General features: G+C 42.0%; 1 protein-coding gene across 1 annotated transcript in view; it reads left to right on the top strand.

Annotated features, from left to right (window-relative positions):
• The window catches only part of LOC118365216 (syntaxin-1B), a 63,914-nt gene that overhangs the window by 40,692 nt on the left and 7,752 nt on the right, over positions 1–15,470 (top strand). Inside the window, exons 5-9 of the mRNA XM_035747231.2 lie at positions 5,096–5,169; positions 11,045–11,153; positions 12,520–12,593; positions 12,865–13,002; positions 14,932–15,042. Of these exons, the coding sequence (XP_035603124.1) occupies positions 5,096–5,169; positions 11,045–11,153; positions 12,520–12,593; positions 12,865–13,002; positions 14,932–15,042 (506 nt within the window). The remainder of the gene's footprint in view (positions 1–5,095; positions 5,170–11,044; positions 11,154–12,519; positions 12,594–12,864; positions 13,003–14,931; positions 15,043–15,470) is intronic.

Raw genomic sequence — 15,470 nt, forward strand, 5'->3', positions numbered from 1 at the left:
GCTTTAACTTTCTGACTGATGTCTTGAGATGTTGCTTCCATATATCCACATAATTTTCCTTCCTCATGATGCCATCTATTTTGTGAAGTGCACCAGTCCCTCCTGCAGCAAAGCACCCCCACAACATGATGCTGCCACCCCTGTGCTTCACGGTTGGGATGGTGTTCTTCAGCTAGCAAGCCTCCCCCTTTTCCTCCAAACATAACGATGGTCATTAAGGCCAAACAGTTCTATTTTTGTTTCATCATACCAGAGGACATTTCTAGAAAAAGTACGATCTTTGTCCCCATGTGCAGTTGTAAACCGTAGTCTGGCTTTTTTATGCCGGATTTGGAGCAATGGCTTCTTCCTTTCTGAGTGGCCTTTCAGGTTATGTAGATATAGGACTCATTTTTACTGTGGATATAGATGCTTTTGTACCTGTTTCCTCCAGCATCTTCACAAGGTCCTTTGCTGTTGTTCTGGGATTGATTTGAACTTTTCACACCAAAGTATGTTCATCTCTAGGAGACAGAACGCGTCTCCTTCCTGAGCGGTATGATGGCTGCGTGGTCCCATGGTGTTTATACTTGCGTACTATTGTTTTAACAGATGAACATGGTACCTTCAGGCATTTGGAAATTGCTGCCAAGGATGAACCAGACTTGTGGAGGTCTACAATTGTTTTTCTGAAGTCTTGGCTGATTTCTTTTGATTTTCCCATGATGTACAGCAAAGAGGCACTGCATTTGAAGGTAGACCTTGAAATACATCCACAGGTACACCTCCAATTGACTCAAATTCTGTCAATTAGCCTATCAGAAGCTTCTAAAGCCAGGATATCATTTTCTGGAATTTTCCAAGCTGTTTAAAGGCACAGTCAACTTAGTGTATGTAAACTTTTGACCCACTGGAATTGTGATACAGTGAATTATAAGCTAAATAATCTGTCTGTCAACCATTTTTGGAAAAATTACTTGTGTCATGCACAAAGTAGATTGACTTGCTAAAAAAAACGATAGTTTGTTAACAAGAAATTTGTGGAGTGGTTGATAAACTAGTTTTAATGACTCCAACCTAAGTGTGTGTAAACTACCGACCACAACTGTACAGTAGATTCTCTAGATTGATCAGGAAGTTATGTAACGATAGGGAAACCATCATGCATAGATATTGTATGACCTCACAGATGCTGTGGGTAAATACGCTATAGATTCCCTGCATTATCCACATTACCACAGGTGCACTACACAAGATACAAGACCGCAGATAGGTCAAGAATACATAACATAAAATCCATCATTTCAGATACAAACTAAAACAAATCGTAATTATTATATGTAGTTGATATCAAAATACCTGAAGCACCACGAGGCAAACATCTCAAACATCTCAAACATCTCAGTGTCCAACACACTCGCTGCTGATAGACCACCACTAAGATACTATACAAACGTGCACAAGAGGTCTGATTTTGGGGCGTGAATTCAAATACCAGTAGGAGTTTTAGACTAATCTCCTTTGAAGTATAAGCTCCCTCTGAAGCCAGATAGGAAACCACTCACTCAATGGCGCTGAGTCACATTCCTCTAGCTTCGTTCTTTATTTCAGTCCAATAATCTAGACGACTCCCACTCATCTGGTTGTTTCTTCTAAATTGCATTATAAAAGACTTTGCTGCCGAGAGAGGGCTTCCTCTATCAAAGGTAATGAACGGTGATGGGATATTGGCATCTGGGCACCATGCAGCAGCAACAAAACATTCAATCAGCAATATGGAAATCTCCTTTGCTTTTGATCTAAGGTGGGTTCAAAGTGGGCCTAGCTTATTGAGACACCAGCGGAGCACTGTGTCTTTGACCAGGGCGCACAGTAGTCATAAAGAAAAATTACAGGAAGAGTATGCGCAATATGGTAAGACAATTAATCTGGAATATTTATTTTCATTTATTTCACCTTTATTTAACTAGGCAAGTCAGTTAAGAACACATTCTTATTTTACAATGACGGCCTACCCCGGCCAAACCCTCCCCCTAACCCCAAACGATGCTGGGCCAATTGTGCACCACCCTATGGGACTTATGATACAGCCCGGGATCGAACCAGGGTCTGTAGTGTAGGGAGCATTGCATTTGTTCAAAAGGAGATGGTATGTCATAAGCTGGCAATTTGACATCCCAAAATCCTGCTATTTCTCTGTTTTGTCGATCCAAATCAAATGCACCGAGGGCATTTTACACCCTTAAATCACACTTAGAACACAACTGGAAAATAATGTTTGGTTTATGGTCAGCAACACACTATGGATTCTTACTTAGGAAATCTATTAATTTTTGATGCATTTTGATTTAAAGAGTGACTGCAACTTCTCGTCTTGAAAATAGCCTACAGTGCCTTCAGAAAGTATTCACATCCCTTGAATTGTTCCACATTTTGTTGTGTTTACAGCCTGAATTTGAAATGGACTACGTTCAGATTGTGTGTCACTGATCTACACACAATACACATAATGTCAAAGTGGAATTATGTTTTTAGAAATGTTTACAAGTTAATAAAATTCAAAGCGCAAATGTCTTGAGTCAATAAGCATTCAAACCGTTTGTTATGGTAAGTCTAAGTAAGGACTAAAAATGTGCTTAACAAGTCACATAAAATGATTTTTAAATGACTACCCCATCTCTGTACCCCACACATACAATTATTTGTAAGGGTCGAGTAGTGAATTCAACCATAAAGACCAGGGAGGTTTTCCTATGGTTTGCAAAGAAGGGCACATATTGGTAGATGGGTAAAAAAAAAAAAAAAAGCATGGTGCAGTTATACATTTTTACACTTTGGATGGTGTTTCAATATATATATATATATATATATATATATTTTTTTTTAATATATATTTTTTTTACCTTTATTTAACTAGGCAAGTCAGTTAAGAACACATTCTTATTTTAATATACCCACGCACTACAAAGATAAAGTAATCCTGCAAAGAAATGTACTTTTTGTCCTGAATACAAAGTATTATGTTAAGGGCAAATCTGAGTACAGTACCACGCTTCATATTTTCAATAATGGCGGTGGCTGCATCACGTTATGGGTATGCTTGTCATCTGCAAGGACGAGGGATTCTTTTTAGGACAAAAAGAAACAGAATAGAGCTAAGCACATGCAAAATCATTGAGGAAACCTAATTCAGTCTCCTTTCCAACACCACTGTGAGATAAATTCACCTTTCAGCAGGATAATAACCTAAACATTAGGCCAAATCCACACTGGAGTTGCTTACCAAGAGTATCTCTAACGGAAAAACCACGTACATTTCACGTGAACATATGTGAAGTGCTACAAAAACACATTTCCATGATCTTGTGGGAAGTTAATGTGATAACGTGACAACATGTAAAGCAACCTGTGATACTCGTGAAACACAGGTTTTCATATGATTTCACACACAAAATTTCCTGTGAAATCATGTGATTTTCCACGTATTTTTTCTTCAAGGGCGACATTGAATGTTCTTCAGTTGCCTAGTTACAGTTTTGACTTAAATCGGCTTGAAAATCTGTGGCAAGACTTGAAAATGGTTGTATAGCAATGATTAACAACCAATTTGACAGAGCTTGAAGAATTTTGAAAAGAATAAGGTGCTTACATTGCACAATCCAGCTGTGGAAAGCTCTTAGAGACTTACCCAAAGGTGGTTCTACAAAGTATTGACTCCGCAGTGTGAATACTTACTGTATGTAAATTAGATATTTCATTATTTAATTTTAAATAAATGAGCAAAAATGTCTAAAAACATGATTTCATTTCATGTTTTCACTTCATTATGGGTACATTGTGTGAATTCAAGCTTGTAACACAACAAAATGTGGAATACTTCAAGGGGTGTGAATACTTTTTTACGGCACTGTATATTTATAATCCCCTAATCCAAACGGATGATTAATTTACCTAGGTCTTATCAATAGCTCTTAGAAGTTTCTAAGTGATAGTGCATGGAGATTGGTGTTATTTCTATTTGTAAAGTAGATATCTTTCCACTTGGAACTGACAGTTTGCTCGACCTTATTAATGATGTCTTTGCGCGTAAAGGCGGTGGAATGATGAGGGAATCAAGTCAAGATCAGAATACAGCGTACCGGTACACACACCTCTGCCACACCTCCAGTTCTATGATCTCCACCCCAAACGAATAGCTGGCTGGCACATACTTTACCTCATGCTTATGTTCAAGGTCACGATAACGCCTAGAGAGAAAGTTGCATAAAAAGGGAATCGGTTCCATTTACGCGCATAACTCGGGTCTGAATTCCTCTATCGGGGTTTGGTACTGTATGATGACTCATTAAGTAAAATGCCTTTTTTATTTTATTTTTTTACAAATCTGTTGTAAAATAGTAGAATTGTATCATCAGGCCTGGGACTATATGTAATTGTAGCATTAGCATATTGCACATGACATACAGTACTCGTTGCTCCACCCAAGATGACATAATGTTAGCATATTGGCATGCTAGCCATAGTACCAGCAGCATACCACCCTGCATACCACTGCTGGCTTGCTTCTGAAGCTAAGCAGGGTTGGGTCCTGGTTAGTCCCTGGATGGGAGACCAGGTGCTGCTGGGAGTGGTGTTGGAGTGCCAGTAGGAGGCACTCTTTCCTCTGGTCTAAAAAAAGATCCCAATTCCCCAGGTCAGTGATTGATTGACACTGCCCTGTGTAGGGTGCTGTCTTTCAGATGGGATGTTAAACGGGTGTCCTGACTCTCTGAGGTCATTAAAGATCCCATGGGACTTGTTGTAAGAGTAGGGGTGGTAACCCTGGTGTCCTGGCTAAATTCCCAATCTGGCCCTCAAACCATCATCGTCATCTAATAATCCCCAGTTTACAATTGGTTCTTTCATCCCCCTACTATTCCCCAGGTTGTTGTTGTAAATGAGAATTGTGTTCTCAGTCAACTTACCTGGTAAAATAACGGATAATCGAGAAAGAAAGTACCAGACTCTGGTGAAGAGGTTTACTGACTGAAGTTCAGTGGAAGATGGGGGAATCTCCTTTCTGTTTGTTTGGTGGTTCCATTGTTTATTTCTCACAGTTTCTTGCCTCTTTCCCAAGCAATCGAGCAGAGCATTGAGCAGGAGGAGGGGCTGAACAGATCATCTGCAGACCTGCGAATTCGTAAGACACAGGTGAGTCACTTGCTCGTATCTTCTGCACATCCACTGAGGAGATGCCAAGTACCAAAAAGGTGTTGATCAAACATAAAGCTGCTGGTGTATCATAGAGACGGAGAATACATGACCTCACCACCAGTTTAGCCTTCTGCCAACTACACTTTTGCAGACTTGGCTTTGAAAAAGAAACGAAAACAAATACTATTTCAATACAGGTCTGACATTTAAAGCTATAATGTTATTGTAACCATGTGGTCTGATGCCTACCCAGAATACCACCAATTAGGCCTAGAGTATAAATCTTCATATAGTAGGAGACTTAAGGGATACCCCTATGAAGCGGGAATTCCTAAGGCCTTCATGACCGTGATGCACCATTGAATGTAAAAGCTCATTGACATACATTTGTCTTTTGACATGATAGAAAATGTGTTAGATTGATCATGTCATTTCAAGGATGAAGTAAGCAATTATGTAGAAGAATGAAGCCATGAAAGATATATTCAAATGTACTTTTAAGATTAAACAACTTGGCATATATCAAGAGTTTTAGAAAAGCCATGTGAGAAATGTGCTTAAAAAACGAACGATTAAAGATTAGGATATATGTTCTGCTGGCTTGGGGTAGGTCCTCCCCCTTGGGTTGTAACCAGTTCTCAAATTAACCGGGGATAGTGAATGAAGCTTCCTTCTCAAATAAAGATTCATTTGGTTATGACGTCTGTATGAGGACTAATTATCTTTCCCCTAGGACCACATTTAAAAGTCTTGGTTAACTTTAGAGTAACACAAAAACCAAAGTATGTTCTTTGAATATGAAGTGAAATTATGACGCCACCACATTCTCTGAATAGAATTGTGAAAGATTGTCAATCTGCTCAATTACCAACCGTTATCAATTGTGGCACAAAGTGTTTGTTGGTAGTTAAAACAAATGTACTTTGAAACCAAAGTATACACCTCACACACACATGGTTATGGGCTTTAAAAATGAAGACACCTGTACCATGTCAGATATAGAGTTGAAATGTATTACATTTTGAGTTTGCACCCCAATATTACACTTTATATACAGTTGAAGTCGGAAGTTTACATACACTTGGGTTGGAATCATTAAAACTCGTTTTTCAACTACTCCACAAATGTCTTGTCAACAAACTATAGTTTTGACAAGTCCGTTAGGACGTCTACTTTGTACATGACACAAGTACCTTTTCCAGCAATTGTTTGCAGTGTAATGGCAGGATCGGACCAAGATGCAGGGTGGTAAGTGTCCATAATGTTTTTAATAAAGACAAATGAACACTCGAACAAAAACAATAAACGATAACGTAAAATCTACAAAAACCGAAACAGTACCGTGTGGCGACAAACACACACACGAAAACAAACACCCACAAAACAACAGTGAAACCCAGGCTACCTAAGTATGATTCTCAATCAGAGACAACTAACGACACCTGCCTCTGATTGAGAATCATACTAGGCCGAAACAGAAACCAAACATAGAAAAACAAACATAGACAGCCCACCCCAACTCACGCCCTGACCATACTAAATAAAGACAAAGACAAAACAAAGGAAATAAAGGTCAGAACGTGACAGTACCCCCCTCAAAGGTGCGGACTCTGGCCGCAAAACCTGAACCTATAGTGGAGGGTCTGGGTGGGCGTCTGTCCGCAGTGGCGTCTCTGGCGCGGGACGTGGACCCCACTTCACCACAGTTTTTGTCCGCCACCTCCGACTGGGAACCCTAGCCATGGGTCCCAAATGGACGGGAGATTCCGGCAGCGCCGGACAGGTGGGAGACTCCGGCAGCTCCGGAGTGAAGGGCGATTCTGGCATCGCCTGGCTGACTGATGGCTCTGGCAGCTCCTGGCTGGCTGAAGGCTCTGGCAGCTCCTGGCTGACTGGCGGCTCCTGGCTGACTGGCGGCTCTGGCAGCTCCTGGCTGGCTGGCGGCTCCAGGCTGGCTGACGGCTCTGGCAGGTCCTGGCTGACAGACGGCTCATGCAGGTCCTGGCTGACAGACGGCTCTGGCAGCTCCTGGCTGGCTGATGGCTCTGGCAGGTCCTGGCTGACAGACGGCTCTGGTGGCTCCTGGCTGACTGGCGGCTCTGGCGGCTCCTGGCTGACTAGCGGCTCCTGGCTGACTGGAGGCTCTGGCGGCTCAGGACAGACGGGAGACTCTGGCAGCGCTGGAGAGGAGGAAGACTCTAGCAGTACTGGACAGGCGGGAACACCTGTAGGCAGAAGACGGAGAGACAGCCTGGTGCAGGGGACTGCCACCGGAGGGCTGGTGCATGGAGGTGGCACTGGATAGACCGGACCGTGCAGGCACACTGAAGCTCTTGCACACCGAGCCTGCCCAACCTTACCTGGTTGAATGCTCCCGGTAGCCAGGCCAGTGAGGTGAGTTGGAATAGCCCGCACTGGGCTGTGCTGGCGAACCGGGGACACAATGCGTAAGGCTGGTGCCATGTACGCCGGCCTGAGGAGACGCACTGGAGACCAGATGTGTAAAGCCGGCTTCATGGCACCTGGCTCGATGCCCCCTCTAGCCCGGCCTATACGAGGAGCTAGAATGTACCGCACCGGGCTATGCACACGCACTGGGGAGACTGTGCGCTCCACCGCATAACACAGTGCCTGCCCGGTCCCTCTCGCTTTCCGGTAAGCACGGGAAGTTGCCGCAGGTCTCCTACCTGGCTTCGCCACACTCCCCGTGTGCCACCCCCAATACATTTTTGGGGCTGCCTCTTGGGCTTCCAGCCGCTCTGCCGTGCTCGTTCCTCAAAATGCCGCCTCTCTGCTTTCGCTGCCTCCAGCTCTGCTTTGGCGCGGCGATATTCCCCTTTGCCGTCCAAAATCTCCTCCCAAGTCCATTTCTCAAAAATATCGCTGCCTCTCCTGCTGCTGCTGCTGCTGTCCTTTACCACACCGCTTGGTCCTCTGTTGGTTGGTGTTTCTGTAACGGCAGATCTCCTCTTCGTCAGAATAGGAGTAAGGATTGGACCAAGATGCAGGGTGGTAAGTGTCCATAATGTTTTTAATAAAGACAAATGAACACTCGAACAAAAACAATAAATGATAACGTGAAATCTACAAAAAACGAAACAGTACCGTGTGGCGACAAACACACACATGGAAACAAACACCCACAAAACAACAGTGAAACCCAGGCTACCTAAGTATGATTCTCAATCAGGGACAACTAACGACACCTGCCTCTGATTGAGAACCATACTAGGCCGAAACAGAAACCAAACATAGACAAACACGTGGATATATTGAAGCAACATCTTAAGACACCAGTCAGGAAGTTAAAGCTTGGTCGCAAATGGGTCTTCCAAATGGACAATGACCCCAAGCATACTTCCAAAGTTGTGGCAAAATGGCTTAAGGACAACAAAGTCAAGGTATTAGAGTGGTCATCACACAGTTCTGATCTCAATTCTGTGGAAGATTTGTGGGCAGAACTGAAAATGTGTGTGCGAGCAAGGAGGCCTACAAACCTGACTCAGTTACACCAGCTCTGTCAGGAGGAATGGGCCCAAATTCACCCAACTTATTGTGGGAAGCTTGTGGAAGCCTACCGAAAATGTTTGACCCGAGTTAAACAGTTTAAAGGCAATGCTACCAAATACGAATTGATTGTATGTAAACTTCTGACCCACAATAAATCATTCTCTCTACTATTATTCTGACATTTCACATACTTAAAATAAATCCTAACTGTGGGGTTCCTACATTTTTATGAGGATGAAATGTCAGGAATTGTGAAAAACTGAGTTTAAATATATTTGGCTAAGGTGTATGTAACCTTCCGACTTCAGCTGTATATACACTAATCAAAAATATAAACACAACATGCAACCATTTCAATAAAGTTGCTGAGTTACAGTTCATATAAGGCAATCAGTCAATTGAAATAAATGAATTAGGCCCTAATCTATGAATGGGCAGGGGCGCAGCCATTGGTGGGCCTAGGAGGGGGCGAAGCCCACCCAATGGTCAGCCAGGCCCAGCCAATCAGAATTTGTTTTTTCCTTCAAAAGGGATTTATCACAGACAAAAATACTCCTCAGCACCCATGTCCCTCCCCTCAGACGATCCTGCTTGTGAAGGACCCGAATGTGGAGGTCCTGGGCTGGCGAGGTTACACGTGGTCTGCAGTTGAGGCCTGTTAGACATATTGCCAAATTCTCTAAAACGAAGTGGTAGAGAAATGAACATGGAATTCTCTAGGAACAGCTCTGGTGGATATTCCTGCAGTGTATCATGACAATTGCACGCTCACGCTAGCATTGTGTTGTGTTGTGTGAATAAACTGCCCATTTTAGAGTGGCCTTTTATTGTCTTGTGTAATGTGTAATGATCATGCTGTTTAATCAGCTTCTTGATATGCCACACTTGTCAGGTGGATGGATTATCTTGACAAATGCTATAATGCTCACTAACAGGGGTGTAAACTAATTTATGCGTAACATTTGAGAAAAATAAGCTTTTTGCGGATATGGAACATTTCTGGGACGTTTTATTTCAGCTCATGAAACATGGGACCAACACTTTACATGTTGTGTTTATATTTTTGTTCAGTGTACAAAACCATTTGACGTAGAAACACCAGATTTTCAGCAGGTTTAAAAAAAATATATACAGTATGAGACCACGAGTCACAAAGAAAAATACTTGTTGAACAAAATCATCTCTTTCGCTGAGCAATTGTATTAGTATAAAATAATATAATTCCCCCTATTTTTGAGCATATAATATAGCTCAGTATTTGAATTATTATCAAATACTGAAATAATAATTCCCACCTAAACATTCAATCAAGCTGTGCACTGAATTGTGCCTTTTTCAAAATGACACTTTTCTTTTAAACCACCCAAATGTTCATTCATTTGAAATTCAGATAATCTCACTCTGAACCAATTTTCTTCAGAGGTGGCCAGAAAGGATATCTGTCATTTGAATATCTTGACTCTCTCAACCACCTGATCCTCTGACTCACTGCCACAAATTCCAGCCTCTCTTCCATCCTCACCATAGCTACACTTAGAAAAAACAGGTTCCAAAAAGGTTCTTCGGCTGTCCCCTTAAAGATAGCCCTTTTTGGTTTGAGGTAGAACCTTTTTTTGTTCCAGGAAATGATAGTTACTGCTGATGCAGTGTGCAGTCTTCATTTGCACTGCAGATGAATTAACATATAAAAATGTTGTTTTGGTCCCCACCATGATCGTTGATAGCAAACATTAGAACTAGTTTGGGTTCCTTGCAGAACCATCTGTGTAAAGGGTTCTACATGGAACTTAAACGTATTCTACCTGGAACCGAAAAAGGTTATTCAGAGGGTTCTCCTGAGGGGACTGCCAAAATAACCGTCTTAAGTTCGAGATAGCACTTTTCTAAGAGTGTACCTCTCCCTTATTCTCTGCCCTGCATTGTTAGTGGGTTATTCAGGCAAGCCGAGCAGGAGACACAGCTGGGCTGAATATCAGGCCTTCCCTCCAGGACACAGAATTGAGCCATCCTTGCTTTGACCCCTGCCTGTATTATTTTCGGCAGTAATTCAATGCACAAGGCTCAGTGATACTCAATGATCCCCTCTGGTGGACGGAACGTTCAACTGCCACTGTCATTGACTTTGCAGCATCAGCAAAATCTCTAATGCAGCAGCCACTATTTGAATTCAGGTGCGTGTGTGCATACATATGCAGGCGTTTCTGCCATTTTCATCAAGGCCATGATTGATGCGCACTGCAAATGGCCAATTAGGCATCATCACATTATCAGATGGTGTTGATCGACCGTATTTATTATTTTCTTTGCTCAAGTGGCCACTCCCTACCCCCCCCATCTGATCTCCCTGTGTCTGTTCTTTTAGCACTCGACGCTGTCACGCAAGTTTGTAGAGGTGATGACCGAGTACAACACCACGCAGTCCAAATACAGGGACCGCTGCAAGGACCGTATCCAGAGACAGCTGGAGATCAGTGAGTATCTGTAGCCCACCACCATCATAGGGCACAGTTAACACACCGCTGACATTCCATACTATACTCTATATCATGGATCATTGGGAGGGCCAAATGAAAAAAAATTGAGGGGGGGGGGCCAAATGATTCCACCCGCGGGCCAAATTCGGTCCGTGGGCCACCAGTTTGGGAACCCTGCTCTATATAGTATCTATGTATGGCAATACTTTTCATGTACAGTACAGTTCGTAGAGCATAGAACCATTCAGTACACAGACATTACAGTATATTGACATTACCAACCTAGATTCTCTCTTTTAAGGTGGGTTAGACCCAGACTTCATTTAGCGTTCTTTGTAAATTACTTTGTTAAAAAGGCTGCACAAATATAATCCAATTGATTGATTGGATGATTGATTTTGTGATTGGTAATACATCAACAAGACTAATGCCATGCACACACATCATGCTGACAGCAGACAGGGTTACACCGACTGACAAGGAGGTACGTTAGTATCTTACACAAGAAATAGCCAGAGTTCTTACTAAATATACACTGATACCCAACAGCGCAGACACAAAAATGGGTTTTGCAGACGTAAGGATATTTTCAAGGCAGCCCCACTGACCTTCATATGAGACAGACTGTAATTCACAGACAGTGAGTATCCTTTTAATACTGAAGTATTAGATAATACTGAAGTACACAGATACAGACACTGGCAAGCGTTTCATACACAACTCACAGCCATAGTGACATCTGAGATCCGGACATCAACTAGTATTATGCACAGACACAGTATTTTTCGAAGACTGGGACAGACTAAGCAGTATAGATGCATTTTAAGTTTATTAAGACAATATTAAGTAGACATGGGGGTTGAATGGCCACATATGACCACATATAACCACATATAACTTGTATAGTCATGCAGTTTTCAAAAACAAAATACTTTCCTTATAGTACAGTGATAGCTTGATTGTAATTCAGCTCACATATTTAATTTAAAAGCTGTGTTTTCTTTCATATTATTTCATTTTGAAGTCATATTTTTAGGATACCTTAGAGCTTTAAATTGATCTAGATTATTCTAGACATCTGGTTAGAGATACATGGTCTTTTTTCATTACTACCCAGAATCTGTGCTGTGCCTCAAATTGGCACTAAAACAGTGGGAATGTGTTGATTTAAATAACTAAACTTTAAGTGCATCAGGCAAAGCATTATGATCATTTGTTGGCAATATATTTCATTGTGTGTGTGTGTGTGTGTGTGTGTGTGTGTGTGTGTGTGTGTGTGTGTGTGTGTGTGTGTGTGTGTGTGTGTGTGTGTGTGTGTGTGTGTGTGTGCGTGCGTGCGTGCGTGCGTGCGTGTGCTCGGCAGCTGGGAGAACAACCACCAACGAGGAGCTGGAGGATATGCTGGAGAGTGGCAAGCTTGCCATTTTCACCGATGACGTGAGTACCACACCTGAGCCAGGCCATTCCACATGGCAGACATATATCCACAGCGAAGGCATGGGGACCACAGATGCTAATGACCTGTGTGGCTAGTCATAGCTAACTCGCTACATCTGCCACGTTTGTGTTCAATGAACTACCGCTATGTCCTGATATGAATTTTACCAGAAGAAGAATGTTGATTGTTACAGGTGGTAAAGGAACACATCGAATCCTCTTCTATCCTCATCCTCTGTCTCCTTCTCAACCCTTTGTTTTGGGTCCTTAGATCAAGATGGACTCTCAGATAGACAAGCAAGCCCTGAATGAGATTGAGACCCGACACACCGAGATCATCAAGCTGGAGAACAGCATCCGTGAGCTGCACGACATGTTTGTGGACATGGCCATGCTGGTCGAGAGCCAGGTAAAGTTTAGTTTTTATTTTAAATGTTTTTTCAAAAGATGAATGAATTCACGAAAGCCCAGTTTTATGCCATTAGCCTTGTGTTGAGCACAGATTACAATCGAATAGGTTACAATCGGGCCTACTCATGCCGATATCAAGGGTTTGGTTTAATTCTGCACCAATGGCATCAAGAGTCCTTTTGTGATGTTAAAATGAAAACATTGTAGATTCTATGTATCTTCGAACTGTGCCTCACGTCTTCCATAATGAAATCTGTCCAACTGTGATTTCGTTTTTGACACAATTGTCTGAGAACAGGGCAGATACTTGGAGCTGAACGTATGAACGTATGACATTTAGCCTCAGGCGTGTGGGTTCACAGGCATATTTGAGTAATTGTGCTTTGAGACAGGACAAATGTTGCATGCTGTTATCGTTCTATGTATAGATTGAGACTGTGAGTAAACACACGGTAACCTAAACTAGTTCCATGCCAATTAGCAATGCTGTGTAGCCATTCAGAAAAGCTCAGGCTACAACTGTAGCCTTTTTATATATCCTGGTTTCATCAGTGTAGCCGGCTCTCTGCTTCTAGGGTTCAGTTATCTTAATTTGTCAGATATCCCCAAGGAGACGTGGGTGTGGAATCGGGCGCAGGAGAAACAAGTTCTGAAGGAAAAGGGGCGTTTATTTAAACAAGTTCAAAATAACAGGACACCGGACTACAACAGTAGCCACAAAACCCCACTCAGACACAGTCCAAGGGAAAAACCACCTGTTAAAAATGAACTGAAGAAAACGCAACCCAAAACACATTGACAGTCAAACGAAAACAATCCCGCACAAAAACCCAAAGGAAATGGCGAGATTAAATACCCCTCCCCCTCCCTAATTAACCAAAATGAAACCAGGTGAAACACAAAACAGACATAACCAAAAGAAAAGGGATCAGTGGCAGCTAGTAGACTGGCGACGACGACCGCCGAGCGCCGCCCCGAACAGGGAGAGGAGCCACCCTCGGTGGAAGTCGTGACATAATTAATGAAGGGTTCTTGCAGTACGTTCAGGGTTCTGGCTGTACATTGTGGTTGCACTTAGATTAAAATGGTATAGCAAATACTTTCACCTTAAAAATGCATGAGAAAAAACATCACTTAAATACTGGATGATATTCTAGAATTGTTGTCTTACATGTGTCCTTAACATACGACAGTTTATTCCCAAAACTTAACTTAATTAAGTTACATGATCAAATATTTTCATATTTACAGAACATTTATTAATATTACATAGCATCTCTATACATTATGCGAGATACAATATGAGAATACTATGTTGCCAATTTCGATTCTCACTGTGAAGAAATGACTGTTGACATCCAATAAGAGCCTATGAATCTCATCAGGACGACCTAAATTAGGAAATTGCTTCTGGGTAACAGGGAAATATGGTTTCTAAGTTTAGCTCATGCACTATAAACCGTTTGTGAGGTGGATTATTTCAACCAAAGTACAATAGAGGAGAAAAGCTTTTGGGTGACAATTCTTCTCTTTCTCTTGAGGGCTTTTCCTCATGGACAATATGCAATTGTGTGTGATGAATAAACATAGGTACTTAGCTATGCTCATCTCATTTATGTATCAATACTTTTGTTAATATTAAAAAAAAATCCATCTTTTACATGGAAGACGACATTTAGATGCTAAGTGGCTGCATCAATATCACTTAAATAAAAATGAAAATGAATAGAAACGGCATATATTTGTGCGAGAAGCTTTGTTTGGATTCAAAAGACCAGAAATACAATACCACACATGAGCCTTATACAAACATGGGGCAGAAACATATGCATACAATGTGGGTTGAGGCTGACTTTAAGTGATAATGGACAAGGTATTCTCCTCAGTCCCCTTGCATTTTGATGACGGTGCTTTTTGCTGTTTACAGGGAGAGATGATTGACAGAATTGAGTACAACGTGGAGCACTCCGTGGACTTTGTGGAGCGGGCGGTGTCTGACACCAAGAAGGCTGTCAAATACCAGAGCCAGGCTCGCAAGGTAAGTCACCAGGCTCTCCGTAGAGCAGGGCTAACGCATGTATTGTGCATACACATGTTTTATCACTGTCACTTTGCTGTAACCCACATCCTCGACCTCCATGAGGATGTATACATACATGTATACATTCTAATATACATACTATACGTATGACATCATACAAACATACATAGGCACACATACTAAAATAGGCACAGCATCCTCCTTACAATCAATCACACCACAAAAATGCCCACCACCCCCTCATACTATATTATTAAATAGTACACACACACACACTCTTATAATAATAATATCCACCACCTCTTCATGTACAGTGCATTTCCTCTTGGGCATTCCACCCTCATTCACTCAGTACCTCAGTGATTACCAAGCGACCAACCTCCTCAGGCGTGATAGCTTTGGACACAATGTACACACTAATGTGT

The sequence above is a fragment of the Oncorhynchus keta genome, chromosome 32 (genome assembly GCF_023373465.1).
Source record: "Oncorhynchus keta strain PuntledgeMale-10-30-2019 chromosome 32, Oket_V2, whole genome shotgun sequence".
NCBI classification, from domain to species: domain Eukaryota; kingdom Metazoa; phylum Chordata; class Actinopteri; order Salmoniformes; family Salmonidae; genus Oncorhynchus; species Oncorhynchus keta.